This window comes from Sceloporus undulatus, chromosome 1, assembly GCF_019175285.1.
Source record: "Sceloporus undulatus isolate JIND9_A2432 ecotype Alabama chromosome 1, SceUnd_v1.1, whole genome shotgun sequence".
Classification (NCBI taxonomy): domain Eukaryota; kingdom Metazoa; phylum Chordata; class Lepidosauria; order Squamata; family Phrynosomatidae; genus Sceloporus; species Sceloporus undulatus.
Genome location: NC_056522.1, coordinates 187835567 through 187856887, shown reverse-complemented (window position 1 = coordinate 187856887; position 21321 = coordinate 187835567). Strand labels below are relative to the sequence as shown.

Here is a 21321-nt window from a genome sequence, read left to right as displayed (position 1 = left end):
AACGAGAACTTTGCTTCTGGTATTTGAAGTTTACTTTTTTTTTTTTAATGGAAAGGTGTCTATTCAGATTTTTCTGTAAAGTTACTATGGAAATTCCTTGACTCTGGCGAAATGTATATACCCTCAATGTTTCCTCCTGGTAATTTCTCCCTGGGATTAATGTGTATGAGTGATGAAATTATAGCCATTTATTAGTTTTAGGAATAGCGTTAAATTCAAGGGTATTGCTTTAATACGTTGGCATTCATGTAAAAATGAACTTTGGTGCATTCCACCCCTCCTCATCCTGTATGAACAGAATCCATCCTATGTCAGGTACTTGCATCAGTTTTGCTTATTTGACAGTTACTTTTCATGGTAGTTAATCATGTGATTCAAGATAGTTTTGTCTCTTTCTTTGGATTAATGGACCACACCTAACAGAAACCGACCCCCTCCCCATGGAATCAGGGGATGGACATTTGTTATACTCACCTCAGATGCAGTTGTGCACGTAAACATCAGTGGCAACAATTATGTTGGGAAATGATGAACATGGGCCTTTTGATGCATATCACCTAATTCTGAATAAGGTTTTAGACCCAGCTCCTATTACAATAATATCATAATTTTTAAAAGACAGCAGTGTGGTGCATGCTTATACACAAAACTTTGGAGTAATACCTTACTGTAACACAGATAGTTTCTTCCCCAACTTTAAGCAATATGATCCTATGCATTTCAATTCAGATGCAAATACCATATAATTTACAAAAGGACTGTTAGATTTAAGGCTCTTGAACTCTGGTACCTGGCTTCCCATGGTTTGTGTGAAGGCAAATGTATTCCATAATCCCAACTGAACTGGATGAATTGAGTGAATCGGATTTAAGTCAATGTTTATGTAAGCCCCATTGATTCAGTGAGTTTGCTCTAGTTGGGACTAACAGGATTTAGTCCTGAGTATGTACAGGTTATCCTTTTTTTTTTTTTTAGAATGAATCACTTATTTTATATTAACTTGTGTGCTTTTTATTCTTTTGAGCTGTTGGTAGCTTTCATTAACTGAATAGAAAATTATGTTCAAAATATGAGGAAACATTATTTTGGAGTATTCTCTTGTATTCTCTCTCTTTGAAAAAGCAATAAAATAATTAAAAAGCCATCTGAAACACAAGATTCCAAGACTATAGAAGGCATGACAAAAAAAAATCACTTGATTTTATCTGGGATAGAATTTTTAAAAACAAATAAACTGATGTTTTTAGTGGTACTCTTCTGGATGCATTCTTCAGGCAGCCATTTCACAGGGGGAAACATGGGAAATGTGGTAGGATTCATTTTGTGCCTCCCCTTCTCTAATATATCTCTCCCCTCTAATTATCTAATATGTTGCTAAGAAGTAACAATATTTATTTCTTTAAATGGTTTTTAACCTGGCAGTACTTGAGAAAGTTGATGAATTTAATTGCATGCAGGTTGAGATGTATGTGTTTTTGCATTGAAGCTCCCTCCCTATGCCCTCCCCTCAAGCTTTAGGATTTGTAGAAGAAACAGAAGTATTTCTCAAGCAGTATGAAATCACTGTAGGGTTGTGTGTGTGTGTTCGTAATATATTCAGGAAGATGTTTATAAGATTCTTACCTTTCTAACCTAATTGAAAATGCTAATCTGGTTCCACATTTGAGAAAGGGAAAACAAATCCTTACCAGACATTTAAATTCATATACAATTGATATAAATTAATTCCCTTGAGTTACAGCTAAACAAATGGTTTAAAATAGAACTAGAATATTTCTCCACTAATAGGTGTTAATTTGTTTTATTCTACTTGTTGAAGTGCTGAAACCTCAGTGTTTTAATTATGTGCAGTAGTTTTGTAAAGCTTTGGTAAACTTTCCAATATTCTATGTGCATTCTTCTGATATTTATGCCTCACTTCTGCTTTATTTTATTTTTACTTTGGATTTAGGGTTGCACGTAATGTTCACAGAGCTTCAGCCTGTGAGCTCTACATCTGCTGGAGGAACCAATTAAATACAGTGCACCTATGTCATATGCGGGCACACTATACTCAGCTTTCAGCATATGCTGGAAGCCACCACCAGACGAGGCAATGGTGTATGTGCACCGCACCATGTGCACGAGCCCCATTGATTTCAATGGGGCTGCACCATACGCAGTATTTCCCTTATGTGAGGGAGGGGTGCGGAATGGATCCCCCATGTAGGGAAAGGGCACACTTTACCGGATTCTGGTCATTATTTCATTGGCTTTTAGTCTCTTAATTTGTCTCAACTGGCCAATTCAAAATGAATTGCAGACTGGCAGCCCCATCCTGTAGGCCTTGGATATATTAAATTACAAAGTAGTTAGTAATACTCCTTCAATAGTAATTGCAGTACCTCGCACTACCTTTGTCACACAGTGTTACTTTCAAGAATGGGGTTTTGGAATCTTCCTGGAAGTTAACTGGATTTAGGATTTAATTTATGTCCAGATGAAAGGAAATCCAGTGATGAAGGGCAGTCAGTATTTACATGCTGTTGGTCATGAAAGTGCATACATGGTAACCTTTGGAGGACATTCTCTTTGCTTGCTGACAATGAAAATTGGCACTTGCTTGCTTTTAGTAGTTATTCTTTTAACTGCTTATCCACATTTGCATTATTTCACATGTATTGTTTCTGTGCATATCAGTTATGATTTTCACAGATCTCTCAAGGCATTTGGATTCTGTTCATTCTTTTACAAAACTAACTTCATTTAATTCAGCTGTGAACAAGTACAGTACAACTTCATTCAACCTAGAGGATTTAGGGACATCCCCAAATATGTAGACAAGTTTCCCTTAAGCATGAATAAAATTGCTATGAGGCAACTATTTTCTTGAGTAATGAAAATGATGCAACTTTGATAACTGATGTTGAACTAATAGATTTCACAGATGTCAACCTTTGACACAGTGTGGGTTTATTCCTCCCCTGTCCCCTTAAGAAGTACTTTGCACAAGAGAAACCTCTCAGGGCTTGGGTGCAGTAGGAATAGAAAAGTGTGTTCAGTATTACAGATTCCCCTGTAGCATAGTCAGACACATCTTAAGAGACACATCAGTCTCTGAGCATAAAGTCGTTTTTAAAATGTATCTTCTTCATAAAAATCACAGACTTGCCTGCATAGGCTAAAGACAAACAATTAATTTGTGTTAAACATGCTCCAACTTAAAAACAGTTTTAATGAAAATAGTTTAAGAAAACAAGTACAGTGCACCCATGTTTTACACGGAAGAGCCCATCGTGCGCCATGGAAGAACATGCCCTGGAAGAAGATGCACTGCGGATGTGAGCCCCATTAATTTCTAAGGGGCCCCAGCATACACTTATTTCCCCTTACGCAGAGGGATCCGGAATGGATCCCCGTGTAAGGGGAGGGCCCACTGTATGTGTAATTGAAAGTATAATGCATAGCACCCTGTTGGGAAGTCACGTTATCTTAAACTAATGATGATCACATAAAGTTGAATTGCAGTGTTGCATAATGTTTGTATTCTCAAGAGAGCAGCAGAAGCTGCTTTTCTCAGAACATTGCACGAGTGGAGACAGCAGTGTGGCCATTTCATAGTGGTCCCATTGTGCAACATGCTGGGAAGTGCAAAATCTCCCAACACACACCTATTCTAATGCAGTGTTTCCTACTGTGTCCCATTCTGCATCAGGTGTATGGCGCCTTTTTGTGTATCATTGCAATGCACTTGCATGGTTGTGTACTGTGTCAGCAACATAACTCTGCCTTCATAAAATTACACATTGCAGTCTCTGATGCAGGATCTTGGCCAAAGAGTACATGGGTATTTGAAAAATCTCTACATAAATACTGAAGATAGCAGATTTGACTAACTCAATAGAGAGGGTATCCAAGAGCAGTATATATGGGTCAGTGCTGTTGAACAGCTTCGTCATAGCAAAATGAAGGAGGCTGCAGACCTTACAGAGGATAGTCTACAGCATGGTCCACAAACTGTGCTCTTTAAAGGACTTTGGACTTCAGCTCCCAGAATCCCAGGCTATTGGCCAGTATGGCTGAGGTTTCTGGGAGCTGAAGTCCAACATCTCTTAAAGGGCACAGTTTGGGAACCACTGGTCTACAGTAACTTTAAGTACAGAGCTAGATAAGGTTAGAATGGAATAGAGTCAAATTTGAATTTTGCAACCCTTTGAGAAACTTAGGCAAGAATTAAAACAGTACGTCAAAAGTTCCCATAAAATTGAAGGAAATTTTATTGTTCACAACACAACATAACCTGTGCAGTTTTTTGACAACTGCATAAGAGCTTGAGAATATAATTAGCTTTGTAGTCATAGCGTACACTCACAGTGTGTGTGTGTGTGTATATATATGTGTGTGTGTGTGTGTGTGTGTGTGTGTGTGTGTGTATATATATATATATATGCACAGAAAACCACACAGCTTCCTGAAAAGAGGGCTAAGGAGGAGACTCGCACTTATTTACATGGTTTTTTCAATATATACATGAGGAAAGTGCAGAAGAATGCAACATTAAATTGCATACTGTATTTCTATAGTATGACATTGCAGCTGCAGCCCTGCAGAAAGTTGAGGAACCCAAATGTTATGCAGCAGAAAAAGAAAACTGGATTGACTAAAGCTGCAGCTATACATGGTTTTGTTTTGCAACATTGATGGATTTTGCACAACATTTTTACTATGAAACATCAGAAAACAGCAATGCTGCACAACATTTGTTGTTGCAAACATGTTGTACAAATCAGTAACATTGGCGGGTTACAGACCGCCAAAAAATACGTATGGAATACGTATTAGGGTTAGGAAGGGGCGGTGCTTCCGCACCCCCCTAACCCTAGTACGTATTCCATACGTACAACATGGCGGCGCCCCTTCCACATGGGGGCCACCATGTTTACATATCGGACGCATAGCGTCCAGACGTGTCGCGGCGCCTATGATGTCGCAAATGCACCAGCGGCGCCTCACGATGTCACAGAGGCGCCGCAAGAAGGAGCTCCATTTTGAAGCTCCTTTTTTGCTCTGCGCGGGAGCCGCGTGTTATGGCTGCTGCGGCTCCTGCACAGAGCAAACAGCGGTGGCGGCAGACCGCTTCAAAGCGGTGGTCTATAACCCGCCATAGTTAAAAAAAATCCCATATAGTTTTGTTGTGCAGTTTTACATAACAATTTTGTTGGGCAACATTGCTATGTGCTACATAAAAACCACAGCGTTGAACAACAAAAATATTATGCAAAATCCAGCAATGTTGCACAAAAAATAGACCCATGGTTTTGTTGTCCAGCGTTGAAGTTTTATGTGCAGTGTTTTTGTTGTCCACCATTGCTGATTATTAGTTTTTTTTTTAAAAAACCAATCTTAAGACAAACATGACTGCCTGAACATAGTCCTTTCCTTACCAAAAAGCTGCGCAATTTTCAGAGAACTCTGGAAGAGTTCTGTAACCTTTGGGAAATGGCATTTTTCTGGAAAATAGCTTTCATGGAAAAGCTGCACAATTTCTCTCCATTGCAGGAGGAAACTTCACAAGTTTCCTGCAGATACAGAAGAAAGCTTCATTGTTCTTGACATCTTTCAGGTTGTGGAGAAATCTAGAATACTCATCTCTAGAACTAAACAGATTGCAATAAAATGAATATAAAGAGGTCAAGTTAAAATGCTACAAGTATGAGAAAGCATTTTTTTGCAGAAGTATACCCTGGCCACTTCCCTAAGGGAGGCTTTCACAGATGGAAGTAGTTGCTTTGTGTGTGTTCATCAAGAGCTGTGTCTTCAGACAATACCCAATTGTCTCCTTCTGGACAGCTAGCAGGTCTTGCCTTGGTCTAAACATAGGTTAATTGACTTTCAGTGACCTGAAGGGACAAATCTACCTCTTGAAAGACTGAGTCCATCTGTCATTACAATTCTGAGAATCCCTTAAGCTGTTCTGACCAGTGATGCTGGGCCTGCCTGAAACAAAGTCCTTGTGACAGCCAAGGCAAAATTTTAAAGCCAGCTTTGGTACTCCAATACCCTCTTCCTTAAAGTAGTTGTTATATCTATTGGCAATATTTATGTATAATTGATAGCAATCAAATTTGAATTGCATTATAAGGACTCATTTGGAGTAAGCATTCTTTATTTTAAAAGGGGCATTGTGTTACTGTCCTAATTATTTATATGTATGGTTCTAAAATGTGTATCTGTGAACAGGAGCTGACATGCTTTTTTGCAACCAAATTATAAATGAGTAGAAGACCTAAAAATGTCAATTTCTTTGCAGTAGTTAAATTTTTCTCTTGTTTCTTCCTTTATTTTTCCACTCTGTTCTTTTCTTTGCCTTCTTTATTGCTTCAGGCAAATGGTTTCCCTTAAATAGTTGTCTCTTTGTTCCATTATTTTACTAACCCTGGTGTATCATTATGACATGTTTCTTCAAAGTGACAGAGAGGATCAGATAGTACAGCCATATTTTTAATGCAATGAAGCAACATTCTCTCTCTTCATTCCCCCTCATCCTCCCCCTTATGGGAACATCTGAAGAGAGTTACATGTGAGTTTCTGTTGTTGCAAAACTTAGCTAAAACAGTGTTGGCCTAGGATCTAGAGGTTCATGTCTGAGTGCTATATAGATTTTTCCTAAAGTGCCAGATTCTTCCAGATGCAACAGTACAGAGTTTTCTTGAGAAATTCAATTATCTCTGCTTAAGAAAGGGGCAGGTAGCCTCACTCAGGTCAGAAACAGCCTGGATTTCAAGGCAAGTTACTTTTTCTGTTTCTAATAAAGTTATTGCTTGGAATTTACAGCAGACTCCCATAGCTTACATGGCCAAATAGAGGAGTGGCCTCTGCCTGCATTAATATCCTTCAAGATCATTCTAATTGACAGCAGCAAAAACATCTTGACATTTTGGTGACTGCGCTAGATTGAAATAATGTAAGGGTCTAGATCTAAGAGACATTTGTCATATATGCTAACCTATATCCTATATCATCTGCTAAGAAATGGTAGTGGGTTTGGTTGAGAAAGAACATTGCTTGGTAATATGGATGCTTCTGTTCAAAGCTTGGTAACAGTACAGGATTAGACTGATTCAGCAGCAGAGCCATTTCAAAGGGCACGTTGGGCAGTGCTGAAGAGGAGATGGTAACAGAAAATGTCTGTTTCAGGCAACACAGTATCTTGCACGACCACTGCCATCTCTAGTACATCTTAAGGGAAGGCAGTGGAGACATGGCGGATTGGCATTTGAGAACTCAAAGCACTATGCACATTATGCACAAAACATGCACTTTGTATGATAGATGAGACCACTTCTGCTTTTAAAAGAACAGCTGCCATTAAATAGGTACCTCTTGCTGTTGTTTAAAGTATCACTTTTTGGAAACAATTTTAATTTGTTTGTGTGGATATGTGGGTGTTGTATGTTTCAAGTTGTTTCCAACTTATCTCATCCCTAAGGCAAACTATCATAGGGTTTTCTTGGCAGGATTTGTTCGGAGGAGGTTTGCCATTGCCTTCCCCTGAGACTGGGCAAGTGTGACTTGCCCATGGTCACCCATGGCCAAGAGAAAATGTGTCCATCTTTTTGCTTCACTGGGCACTTGCAGTGTCCTCAGTGACAGCATGTACCTTTTTGGGAAGCTTACTTTGGGGTGCTAAAGCTGTGCAGAACTGAATGGGAAGACAGGAAGTAATTCAAACATAGGTAACATATTTATTTAGCCATCGAAAGAAATAGATGGCAATATAATCATTTATCATACCCTTCAGATTCGCTCTGTGCTGCAAATTTCCAGTGCCTCAGGCAGAGTAAGATTTTTTTGCACACAAAGCTGATCATAGTAATTTCATTTGTAAACTGGTTTTTCCCTTGTGATTAGCAGTACAGTGGATCTTTTGTATCAACAGGCTGGCAAGCTTTGAATTTGACCATGTTTTTTGGCCATCTGCAGGCCCCCCAAAAGTGGACCCTCATGGATGGATAAGTTCAATAATATCCATTGCACTATCCTGCTGAAAACTGTTGGACTAATTTCATTTACTCTGTCAGAAAGACTCAAGCAATAACTGTATATGATTCTCCCTCCCTCCCTCCCTCCCTCTCCCTCTCCCTCTCTCTCTCTCTCTCACACACACACACAAACACACATATTAATTGTGTGTTAAATTGTATTGTCACCCTGTATCACAGTATGGGAAGTCCTATGCATGGCATAGTAGAGCACTTCTTTGCATTGTAGCACTGTTGTATAATTAAATGACCTGTTCCTCTTTGGATTGTTGTAAGTTTCCAACCTGAAGTAAACTTGAACATTTTCCATTCTTGTTGCCCTTATACTGTGTGTGCCCCTTTTAAACTATGGGAACAACTTGGTTTATGCTTCAGTAGTCTGCTTTTTATATTGTATATTGGCAGATGAATCTATCTGTTTCCTTTTGTATATTGTGTGAATCTTTGCATTTGTTATTGGTATGTTTCCTTTCTTAGAATTCAGTACTTTGATATTTTACAAATCTCTTTGATATGTTTGGATTGTCTTTCAAATTTTAAAAAGTTCTTGTGTTTTGCTCCACAGGGTATGATATTGGTTGTTTTTCACTGGTTGTGTCCTTATTTTGTGGCTGATAATTTTTGAGAGAGGGAGTGGGCTCTGCAAGGGACAGGGCCTTCTCAGCATTTTTGCCAAACATATAGAACTCTTTGCTCACAGAGACCCAGCTGTCCCTAACACTGGACACATTACAAGAAAAAGAAGGAAACCTGAATCTTTAAGGTGTTTTAGGGATCTAAATTTTAATTCTCTTGTTCTGCCCTTCTGTGTGGGCTGTTTATGGGCTGTTTTTTGCTTGTTGTGACCCCCCCAGGTTTCTGCTGATATGGCAACATGTTGTTGTTGTTGTTGTTGTTATTATTATTATTATTAACCTTTATTTATAAAGCGCTGTAAATTTACACAGCGCTGTACATACAATCTTTTTAATTGGACGGTTCCCTGCCCTCAGGCTTACAATCTAACAAGACACGACACAAAGGGAGTGGTGGGGGGGAAGGGGCCTCTCTAGTAGGATAATACATATAAAATACATAGCAATACAGGAAATGATTCAATAAAACAGGCAACAAAAGAACATCAAATAGCAAGTGACAATTATGCAATGCCTGGGAATAATCTCTTGTATAATCTGTTGTATAATCTCTGTTTGCTACTCTGATATCTCTTGCCTTTTTTCCTGCTTGTTGCTTTAGTAATTTTGTTTGTCATCTGCTATTAGTTACTTTTAAGATAAATGAATATACATTTTAAAATAAAATACGATCACAGCCAATTCCAGAGAGCCCTGTAGACCCTTTGGAAACACCTTTTTTTTAGGAACACTCACATCAAGAAACAAGCAGACAAGAAAACTCTGTGGCAGGCACACACTCTGACATACATTTGTTTGGTTCTGAATGATCATGAGGTGTTTCTGTGCTTTCATAAAGGTGTCCTATGTTGCACATTTCATAAAATACTCTCTCTCTCCTTTTTACAGCTGATTGCCGTATATGATGAACAAGATTCACTGCCTAAGTCTGATGACACCAGTGGCAGTTTGACTGATGGAAACAGCCCAGATGCTTTTGAAACTGACGTAGCTGCTCAGCTGGCTGTATTTCAGCCAATTGGAGGAGAGATTGAAGTGACACCTTCAGCTCTGAAACTAGGTATGTGCTCCAGATAGATAGATAGATAGATAGATGGTCATTAGTCTAGCTTGGAGATATGTACTGTGTCTGCATTGTAGGCTTCATTGCCAACATCTGCTATCAAAATGCACATGAAGGAATGTGTTTGTTTAAGTTTTGCTGCCTCCATATTGATTCCATTGGTCATTACCTTACTCCAAATTCCAACTACAGCAGCTTGGGATCACTTCCTTGGCAGTGGTCTCCCAGATGTCAGAAATAATGTGTTACGAGTATTAATGTTACATGGAACAGATTACATTTTGGTGCAGTGAAGGTGCAATAACACTACTTTTGCTGAAAGAAAGAAAAAGAACAGAAACTAAAGGCTTGAAAGGTCAATATTTTTGTACAACATGTAAAAGTTACTTCTCTACCTTTAAACTGCCCAGGGGGGAGTTATTTTTTGGTTTTGGGGTTTTTTTGGGGGGGGGGGGGAGAATTTGGTGCATTTTTTAATTTTATGGGTTTTTTTAAAATAAGTTTTTTAATTTTTTCTATTTATTTTATTTCTATGCCGTCTTTTTCCAAAAAGGGACCCAAGGCAGCTCACAGTCTAGAAACACGCTAAAACAGAATTTTTAAAAACAACCTAATTAAAAACCAAACTAATTAAAACACTACAAGGTTAACATTTAAAACATACAAAAATTAAAAACATAATCTAAAACAAGCCCCCTCTCAATAAAACCAGGCCTGCATGATTTTAAAAAGCCTGCATGTATAAGAATGTTTTTACTTGCTGATAAAAGGCCATCAGGAAGGGAGCCAGTCTAGCCTCCCGCAGAAGGGAGTTCCAGAGGGTGGGAACAGCCACTGCAAAGGCTGTCTCTCGTATCCTCACCAAGCGAGCCTGGGATGGTGGCGGGACCGAGTGAAATCCTTCTCCTGAGGATCTTAGGGCTCTAGCTGGTTCATATATGGAGATATGGTTTCATAAACAGTCTGGACTATTTAAAATGCATCTGAAAAATAACGTTTTTGGTTGTTGTTCATTGCCATCACATTGATTTTGTCTTAATGGTAACCCTATGAATGACAGTTCTCCAAGTCACCCTCTTATCAACAGCCCTTCTAAAGTCCTGCAATCTGTAATGCCGTCTCCCTCTTTTCCTACTGCCTACTGTTTGTTTGTTTAGAGTATTTATATCCATCTCTTCAGCCACAAAGGCTGTCAGATTGTTAATCTGACAATTTTCTGCCCTCAGGTTTACAATCCAAATGCCACACAAGGAAAAATGTCTATTAAATTTTAGCTTAAAAGCATGTCCCCTGCTGTAGAAATGTAGAAAAGAAATAGATATTAATAGAAACCTGAATTATGTGAGCAGTTTCAGATTTTGTGGATTTTTTCAAGTAGTTCTGATAATCATTCCTCTCTGTAGTTTTTGTTTGTTTGTTTTTTGTTTTAAAAAAACTTTTATCTTGAAGGGCAATAGCATGTGAAAAACACAGAACATGATCCAGCATTGCTTACTCACCAGTGCCAATAAAGCTGATAAAAACAACATGGAATGGCTACAAAAACTTCAGAAACTCTTCCCCACAATAGCCTAATAAAACAAATTTAAGCAATTGTGGAAAACAGACATTCAGGATATTTTTTTCTTTATTTCAATACAGTATAAGGTTTAATAACTAACATTGAAATCAAAGGAAGTGTTAGTAACATTGTTATTGTCTGAAAGTTTTACCATGCTTAACACACACATTTTCCTATTTTCCCCTCAGTGATACTTTATGCTTAGAAAGTTTAGGCTGTGAATTAATAATTTCTTCCCATTTATCATTGCCTGTTATGCTTATTTCAGTCTGTTTGCTTTGTCCTTGACTTACTCTGTTGTATTTCGGTATGTCAGCATAAATGGTATGCAAAGAGATCTTGTAGCAGCTTTGAGACTGAATGAAATACATTGTTGCATACACTTTTGTAGAATTAGGTTGCATATGCATTGTAGAAGTAATTCAGTTTCACACCACTTTAACTGCCATGACTCAATGCTATTGAATTCTGTGAATTGTTGTTTGCTGTGGTACTAGAGCTCTCTAACAGAGAAAGCTGATTGTCTCACAAAACCACAATTAACAGAATTCCACAGCATTGAACTATGACAGTTAAAGTGGTGTCAAACTGGATTGTTTCTGCAGTGCAGATGTAACCTTGGTCTGCTTCACCAGAAGCACGGAGTGAATTGGTGTCCAGGAAGGACCTTTATACAGCGGACCCTTGTTATACGCTGGGGTTTGGTTCCAGGATCCCTCGTGGATAACAAGATCTGTGGATGCTCAAGTCCCATTAAATATAATGGCATAGCAAAATGGAGTCCCTTATAAAAATTGGAAAATCAAGGTTTGATATTTGAAATTTATACTTTTTTTGAACATTTTCAAACTGCGGATGCTTTAATCTGTGTATAAAAAAATCCATGTATAAGAAGGGCCGACTAATCAGACTATAGAAATACAAAACTTGTGGATATAGTAAGGTGACAAGTTCAGCTTTAACTATGGTGACTGAGGATAAAGGCAGGAGGAAAGAAGTTGCCTATGACCAGGGTGGATTCATAACTACGCGAATGGTGGAGGGAATTTTGGAATGTACTGTGATGCTGGCTGGGAACCAGAAAGGAGATATGATAAACTGGTCAAGAGCATCCTGTATTAACCAGTGTTATAATATGTGTAGAGTGGCAGGAAACCACTGTGGTGTAAGTAAAGGATATAACTTTGGTCTCAAAAATATTTGTGAAAACTGGTGGTTTGAATACGAACTGTGAATATGAACTGTAGATTCCGCATCCTAGTCTGTTTTTGATCAGTTTCCACATAATTTTATAGGTTCTTAAGGTAAAAAGTGAAGGAGCTTATTAGGAAAATATGGCACTTCTTGATAACTGGCACTTCTCAATAATTAGCATAATTATTAATAAATTAATTCTAACAATGAAACTTAAATTCTTTGGTTGAGAACTATAGAACATGAGAAATCAAAATGTTATGGAAAGCATAATCAACATCATATCCATAAAATGGAACTTGGAGCTGTTTACTCTTGTCTTATCTTTCTCTTCACACTTTGACAATCTTAAATATTAATGAAAACATACTGTCTTAAATCCAATGCACTACCAAATTACTGTCAGGAAAAAGCCACATGGGATATATAGTCACAAGAAATATAATATGTATATGAATGTATTTGAAAGTAACATGACTCAGCAAAAGTTATTGAATTGTCACACAGGTGTTGTAAGTAATGTAATTAGAAGGTCCTGAAAGCCAAGGATATATGAGGCAATGACAAAGTGAAAAGGTGCAAATTGATATCACATGAAAGTCATTGAGTGGACAGTAATGTATGATGCAATGTGAGGTCTAGATTGAGCCAAGTATGGTAGGTCAATCATAATATATGTACACGCCCAGGAGATGGCAACTGTATAATGAATAGAGAGACAAATGTCTATATAAGCAATAATGTATGGCAATACTTTGTGTGGGTATTGAGGAGTATAGTAGTGTGAGTTTTGTGAGTAGTGAATTGTTTTGTGCATAGTGTATATATTAGAATAAAAGTAGATCTTTTTAAGAAGACTACTGTGTTGACTGGTGTCTTGAGAGCTGAACAAGAACCAGCAGACTCCAGAGAAGATTGGAAGACATCTTCAGCCAATACTCAGAGCTACTGGTCAAACTGGTTGTTCTTCCGCTGACCAGGGGGGTGAGAGTGAAAGCCAGGAGAAGAGCTGCAACTCCCATCATCCCTAACACTTACATCCAGTCCTGTAATAAGACTTCCTTCTCATCCCCCCTCACTCACCCCCATGCAACCTGAAAATGAAAATACTTCTATTAGTGGAACTAGGAAGGGGTGATTCTACTTCCCATTTGAACCTTGTCTACCTTTGTGCCCTCCTGATCTTCCCTGAGGTGTGTTGGGTTTTGTCCAGAGCAGATTTTGAGGGTATCACTAGCCTCTTTTGGTTCCATTAACAAAAGCATTTCTGTCATCAGAATGGCAGTATTGGATCCCACCACTGCACATACTCTAACGCTGTCTTGCAGAGCTGAACTTTCTACATGTAATTCATTAACACCAACAATAAAAAAAAAATCTTTCAATATGCCAAACTCTGTCCAAAGCTGTGAAGGCAGAGACAACTGAACAGTGAAATTCAAAAGAGGTACTGTACTGAAAAAGAATAGGGAGGTTGCACAGACACCAAATGAACTGTGCTTAGTGCAGAAGATAGAGGGAAGATACATGTGCCTGAATTGACTTTTTCAGCAAAAGTGACTAAGTAGTCAAATAAAGATGGTAAGAAATTATGTTCTAGGATTTATTGGCAAAAATGTACAAGTCACCTGGTCTATATGACAACTTTCTGAGAGTTTTTAATGAAAAGAACTCAAATGTGAAATTGTTGGTCTTTGAATAATAATAGCAACTTGTCCCTTTAATTAGTTTCCAAACAACACAGGAACAGAAAGCATCCAGCATAACAACAATTTGAAAAATGTGATCCAGAGGTGATTTGAGTAATTATATGCTGTTAGTTTACACCTGCTCAAAGTCTACTATCAGACAGTAGTATTAAAAGGTAGAATTATTAAACACATAAAATGATAGGATTGGCAGTGGGAGAATCAAAAGGGATAAGGAGACCTATTGCTCTTTACATAAAATAATGGCCCTTCTAATGAATTGGTAACTGACTGACTAGACAACAGGAAATACAGAGGGTATAATTAAATGGACCCCTTTCATCATGGGTTGAAAAGTGGGAAGAAAAGCCTACCCCACACCTGAATGATAATGAGACTTTATACTATTTCTATTGTTCACTTCTGCACAAACTTTTAAGTATGTAAATAGGGAATTGTAGCACTGGTTGCATTCTCAAGCCAGCACCTACCTAGTTTTAATAGAGCTGTAGGATCATCCACTCTTAGCTATTCACTTGGACAACACTAGATATTTTTGCTGTACAAGTTTGTGGAACTCTAAGAAGAAAAACTTTGATAACTAGGAAATCATTATTTTATGTGTAACTATTAATGACAGCTTGTTCAAAGACTTTTCTGGTCTACTCGCTTTTTGTATGTGTTTGAGGAACAGAATTAGAACACATCTTGGTTCTGAAAACCAGACTGGCTGATCTCTGGCTTCTATATCTTGGTGTTAATAAATATTCTGCAATTGTTTACATCTCTGCAACTCATTTCTGCCCTCCACTATAACAGTTTAAATCCATAATGCAAATGAAAATGTCTTGTCCTATTTATACATGACTGGAATACAATCTGACTTGCTAAATTATGGGTGAGCTGACCCTGCTTAGGAAATTTTTGAAAAACAAAGTGTTGGAGGGTGGTTTTAATTAGAAAAGATATGAGACTAAGTACAGAGGAATGAAGGCGTGATTAGAATGAAAAATCTCCATGCTGATCACTTCTTTGCATAGTCTTTGGTCACTGTTAATAAACCACTATAAGTTTTTCATCCATGTTCCCAAGATATTCTTTTATACGTTGGGCAGTGCCATGTGTGATAGGGGGAACTGGTTTACTTTATGTACTTTGCTCTTAGAAATTCAAACACTTGTAGTGTTTGATACTTGCAAGTGAGGACATACCTTGGGACACGGTTCACTTGCGTTTTCTAGGTGTGTGCATGTTGTGCCTTGTTGTGTGTCTTCAAATCATTTCCAAGTTACAGTGACTCATAAAGTGTGGTGATCCCTTTATGGGGTTTTCTTGGCAAGATTTGTTCAGATGAAGTTTGCCATTTCCTTTCCTTGAGGCTGAGAGAGAGTGACTTGCCCAAGGTCATCCAGTAAATTTCCATGGCCAAGCTGGGAATTGAACCCTGGTCTCCAGAGTCATAATCCAATGCTCAAACAACTATACCATGGGGGTGCACACACTAAGAATACTCAGAGCGCCTACTAGGAGAAGTGATATTTAAAATGTTTTTTGTTTAAAACAGGAATAGTCAGAATGTAGCATTCCAGATATTATTGGACTGCAATTCTCAGCATAGCCGCTGGTAAGAAATGTTGGGAATTGCATTCTGACAACTGTTGGTGGCCCACCCCAGTGTAAAGCTTTGATTGTTGTTGTTAATTGCTTTAAAGTTGACTTTGGCTTATGGTGACTCTATGAATGAGAGATCCCCAACTCGCTCCATCTTCAGCCACCCTGATCAGATCTTGCAGATTCAGGGCTATGGCTTGATTGAGTCTGTCCATCTGGAATGTGGTCTTCCTCTCTTCCTATTGCCCTCCACTTTGCTTTATTGTTTTTTCTAGTGAGTCCTTTCTTATGATATGCAAAAGTATGACATCCTCAGAGTTTGGGCTTGATTTGCTCTAGGATCCATCTGTTTATCTTTTTAGCAGTCTACTGAATCCATAGAACTATTCTCCAGCACCACATTTCAAAGGAGTTGATTTTGTTCCTATCAGCTATCTTCACTGTGCTGCTTTCACAACTATACATAGAAATGGGAAATACGATGGCAATCCTAAATATAGTATTCAATTATATATCTTTACACTTCAGGATCTTGTCTACTTCATTTATAACTGCCCTTTCAAGCCCTGATATCTTCTGCTGTCTTGACTGCAGTTTCCACTCTGATTAATGACTGAGACAAGATATGGAAAAATCTTGAACTATTTCAATGTCTTCCTCATCTACATCCAAGACATCTCCATCTTTTGTGAAGTCACAATCTCTTTTGCCTAACAAAAAGGCACTTCCTCTGGGATTCAAGCTATCTCCATTCCTTGTGAGGTCACAACTCCCTTTGCCTAACAAAGGAGGTTGGGAACTCCCAAGGGACAGAAGCTTCTTGGATCTCAGAGGAAGTACCTTTTATCATTGCTTATGGAATTTAAATTTTATCTCTTGGACTTTGAAGTGCTTTGTTTCCAGTGTCGTATAGCCAGAAGGAGGAAGGACCTGCTTGCATAGTATTCCTCCATACCATCTCAGCTCAGAACAACAACATTTTGACAAAATGCAGACCTGTGACTAACATCTCTCTTTCTCTCTCTCTCTTTCACACACACACACACACACACAACCCATCCTGTATGATTTTTAATACCTTTGCCTGATGAAGAAGCCCATGGTGCATTGAAAACCTGTATCGTGTATTTTGCGCATTTTGGTTTTCCAATAAAGGTATCAATATTTTTCTGGATTTAAATGTTATTGTATTATGCATGTACCTACATATTTTGTGTCAGAAACTCCTGAAGGATCTTTTGAAGCCTGTAACAAAGTTTGCTGTGCCCATTATACATAAAAGCTGGTACATTTAGACACTGATATTTTCAGTATTGTGGACTCGTTCTCCTCTGATTTTCTGGCTTGGTTAGAGTCATAGGCTCAATATCTCTTCGAAGATTAGGCTTTGAAGATTAGGCTTCATCATGTATGAAAAAAAGGGGAAAAGCCTTTATCATGTCTTTAATCTGACCATAGCCTCTTTAAGTACTTGATGCATACTTTTAAGCAAGAGTGGACTTGCACATTGAACTGACTTCTAGGAGCAACCTGCATCCAGCTCTCCATTGAAGCAACCTGCATCCAGTTCTCCACTGCATCTCTTGGTGACATTTGGACCCCTTTCTCTTTGTAGGGAGAGGCATAGTGTGATTGTCTTATGCATTTCTGCAGAAAGGTTGCCTCCAGCTCTAAGAATCTCTGCTCCAATCAGTGATAACACAACAGGATTTCATCTTCCAGTATCTTTTTTCTAGTGTTAGGAGATGATGTGGGAACAAAGAAACCAACTTGCACAGGTCATGTTGATGCATGATGCCTCTGGGCTGGAGGTTCACTAGCTTTATTTAAAATCTTAGTATATTATGTACAGGTAGAGAAGGACCATGGCAAGGATGGGACAGGTGAATAGCAATAATAAGCATAGCCCTATCTGAACACTGAAATTCTGGACCATGCCAACAACTATCAAGTTAGAATGTACAGGGAAGCCATTGAAATCCATAAACACCTGGACAACTTCAACAGGAAAGAAGAAATTCTTAAAGTAGGTAAAGTTTGGCTACCAGTCCTGAAAAACACCAAAATCAAGACCCAGCAAATACAAATAAAAACCACCTAGGGTGAGGGGGGGGGTTTCCCAGCAGACAATGGATCATTAAGTAACTGGACACCCTGTAGGCCTTGCCATTCAACAGTAGAACAATACACAGATTAACATGCAAATCGGTTCCTCTCAATCAACAGTATATATACTTCACTCTCATCCATGCCAGCATTCTCTGATGATGCCAGTCACAGCTGCTGGTGAAATGTTAGGAATAAACTTTTCTAGAACATGGGCTCACAGCCCAAAAACCCCACAAAAACTGTAGCGTGAATATGTTTGCATGCAGAAGTACACAGGTTTTATCTTCAAGTAAAAAAGATTGGGCAACTGGTAATGGGAAAGATTATTTGTTTGATGCAGGACATTATTTGCTGGCAAGAAGAACAAGCTATACTAGGTTACATGTACACAGAACTAACCTGATACATAAAGAGAATTTCCTGCTTTTTGCTTTGACTGTATCTCCTGTCACTTTCTCCCAATCACATTCTCCTTTACTTGGTTCATCGAGACTTTTTCCATGGAAGCTTCTGCTGCCACCATGACAGCTTAAGTGAATTCTCCATTCTCAGAGGCAGCGTATGTCACTAAATAGCATATGTGGTGGACATATAGTGAAGTAGAGCTTCTGTTCTGATATTGCTTTCTTAGGCTTTCTAGAAGCACTTAGCTGGCCATTGTTTAAAACAAGATGCTGGAGAAAGAGGTAAAGAAGTAACCTTTAGAGAAAAGGGGGTGATGATAAAACTTAACAATGGCGCATTACAGATGCACCGAAAGTACATGCCGAGCACGTACTAGGGTTAGAAAGGGGCGTCCATTCCTGATGCTCCTAACCCTAGTATGCACTTGGCACGTACAAAATGGCGGCGCCCGTTCTACACAGGCATCACCACTTTGATGTCGCAGATGTGCGTCGTGAGTGTGCCATTGGCGCCTTGCGGCGTCATTAGCGCGCCGCGAGAAGAAGCGCCATTTTGAGGCTTCTTTTTATTCCACCAGGGAGCCGCACGGTATGTAAACTGTGGCTGCCTCACGGAGCAAGCGGAGGCGCCGCCAGACCACCGTTTTCAGCCGGTCTGTAATGTGCCAATCATAGGTAGAGTGGCTTCAATCTAGTTTTGTAGGTGGAGCAATAGATTATTTTTGTAGCATCTGAATTTGGGCAGATCAAAAATGGTCAAAAGGTTAGCATTGCTAGGAGATAGGAGAATAGTAATGTTGGAAGGGCTACTCTTCAGCTTTTACATGGATAGATTTGGGACAAAGGTATTCTGCCAGTTTTCTGGGTATCTAGAATTATTTGGAGAAAAAAGAAGATTAGATACACTGTTACTGCTACCTAATGTTTGGATGGAAGAGGAGGGAGATGCTGAGAATTTAGCTTCGTAACAGAATGGGCTGGAGAACTTGATTTTCAAAGCCCCAGTTCTGAACTTAATGAACATCTATGGTAATCATGAGTATATGATAAGATGTAATGGCTCCAAAAAGAAAAACCAGCTTTCTATAGAATTAAACCTATAGGCAAATCTTTTTCATCTACTGAAGCAGAACTTGGGTCAAGTTAAAGAGAGGGGAACTAAGTAACTGTCATGAGCAAAAACATGCTTTTCTTTTTTTAAAAAATTTTTTTATTGACAAATCATTATAACATATAACATACAAACACATAATATTATCATTAAACATATATACAAACCTCATCATAACTTCCTCAGCTGCACAAGTGATTTTCAAAGATCAATATTTACTAATCACAAACTCTTAATGTCTTATAATTTAATATCTTCAGAATCTTAATCCTCTATTAGATATATCCCACTGCCAACCCTTATCTGTATTTGACGTTCCAATTTATTTCCTTATTCTTGAACTTATATGTTTAATATATTTTCTATTCTCCATCAGTTATCTATCTACTCTTATATATTTATATTGTCATTCCTCCCCACGTCCTTCAATTTATAATTAACTTAAACTGCATACGTTGGTATATATTGGAAAAGAAAAGAACAACCAAAACACAAGACCTTATATTGTTCAAGAGTATATACGTATTCATAAAGCTAACCATCTATGTCTTATATTTAATCCTTTTAAAGTCCACTTTTATTCTAATAGCGCTATATATCTGGATTCCTTTTCATCCAATTGAACATAGGTAACCCATGAACTCCATTCTTTATAAAAGATTGATAATGTCTTATTTTTTGAGAGGAAGGATAGTTTATCCATTTCATACAGATCATATAGTTTGAGTTTCCATTCTTCTAATGACAGAGTTTCTTCTAATTTCAAGTATCTTGCATATGTGATCCTGGCAGCACATATAGCTAGAAATATCAATTTTCCTTCCTATCTTTCCACATTAAGCTCTTCTACTATATTCAGAAGATACATTTTAGGGTCCACGCGAAAACATGCTTTTCTGACTACATGGAATTGAGTGTTATCAGCTGTATTGGAATTTTGTTCTGTCAGAGGTACTTAGAGATATGAGGAAGACAACAATCTTGAGCACTTTAAGTGAAAAAGCAAAGGCAAACACTAGAGGAAAGTGTGGGTGGGTGTGTGTGAAAATATATGTCCAATATATGTTCTATTGCAATATCATCTGTTCCTGGAGTCCTGGGGTTTTTTGCCATTTCTTTTATTGCAGCTTCCACCCCTGTTTTTAGAATAGATCAGTACTTGCTGTTTAATGCAATTTGACACAATGACTTCCAGATAATTAAAGCCAAGCTTAGATTTTATAGAAAGTCGGCTTTATTCTGCAATTAAAAAAAGTTTGTCAGTGTGTAGTACTTGGCATGTAATGGGTAATTAGAGCTGCCACCAGTTCCTCTGTTTGTAAAGCAAGATGAAGTAGATTTTTTTTCCACTGCATGTCTTGGTCCCTGGCACCCTAAGCTTTTCAATAGAATATCTAGCATGGAAGAAGCTCAGAGGGACAGGAAGTGTATATGTAGGATGAATCACTTCAGGAGAAAGGCATAAAATAATGGTTTAACCAGAAAATTGCCCCTTGGCATTAGCACTTGATTTCCTTTTGTAACTCACCCAATCAATAGAATATTTGTCTTACAAATTATACCCTAAAAGGTAAGGGTGGTAATTGCTTTGTTAGCCTGTCAGTAATACCCAAGTAGTACCTGTAAAATAAAAGAGAGAAGCTGAGGTTAGGAACCGAAATATTTTGCCAAAATGAAATGTGAGATAAAGGTTATGGAATCAAGACTTGTCTGTTTATGATTGCAAAGTTTGATTTGAGAAACAGTCTGAATAAACTTTGCCTTATATTAACCATGCTAGATGCATGTTATATATTGAACAATGAACTTTGTAGTAATCTAGGTAATGCTACAGATCATTCTATATCTGGTCTTTTGCAAACGACAGGAAATCCTTTTGAGCTAATTAGTCTACATTCTTGGCCTTGCTCCAGGAATACATTAA

At 38.2% G+C, this 21321-nt stretch overlaps 1 protein-coding gene across 1 annotated transcript in view; it reads left to right on the top strand.

Annotated features, from left to right (window-relative positions):
• Positions 1 to 21321, top strand: part of PARD3B (par-3 family cell polarity regulator beta) — a 313146-nt gene that overhangs the window by 122337 nt on the left and 169488 nt on the right. The window contains exon 3 of the mRNA XM_042474689.1: positions 9545 to 9716. Coding sequence (XP_042330623.1) covers positions 9545 to 9716 — 172 coding nt within the window. The remainder of the gene's footprint in view (positions 1 to 9544; positions 9717 to 21321) is intronic.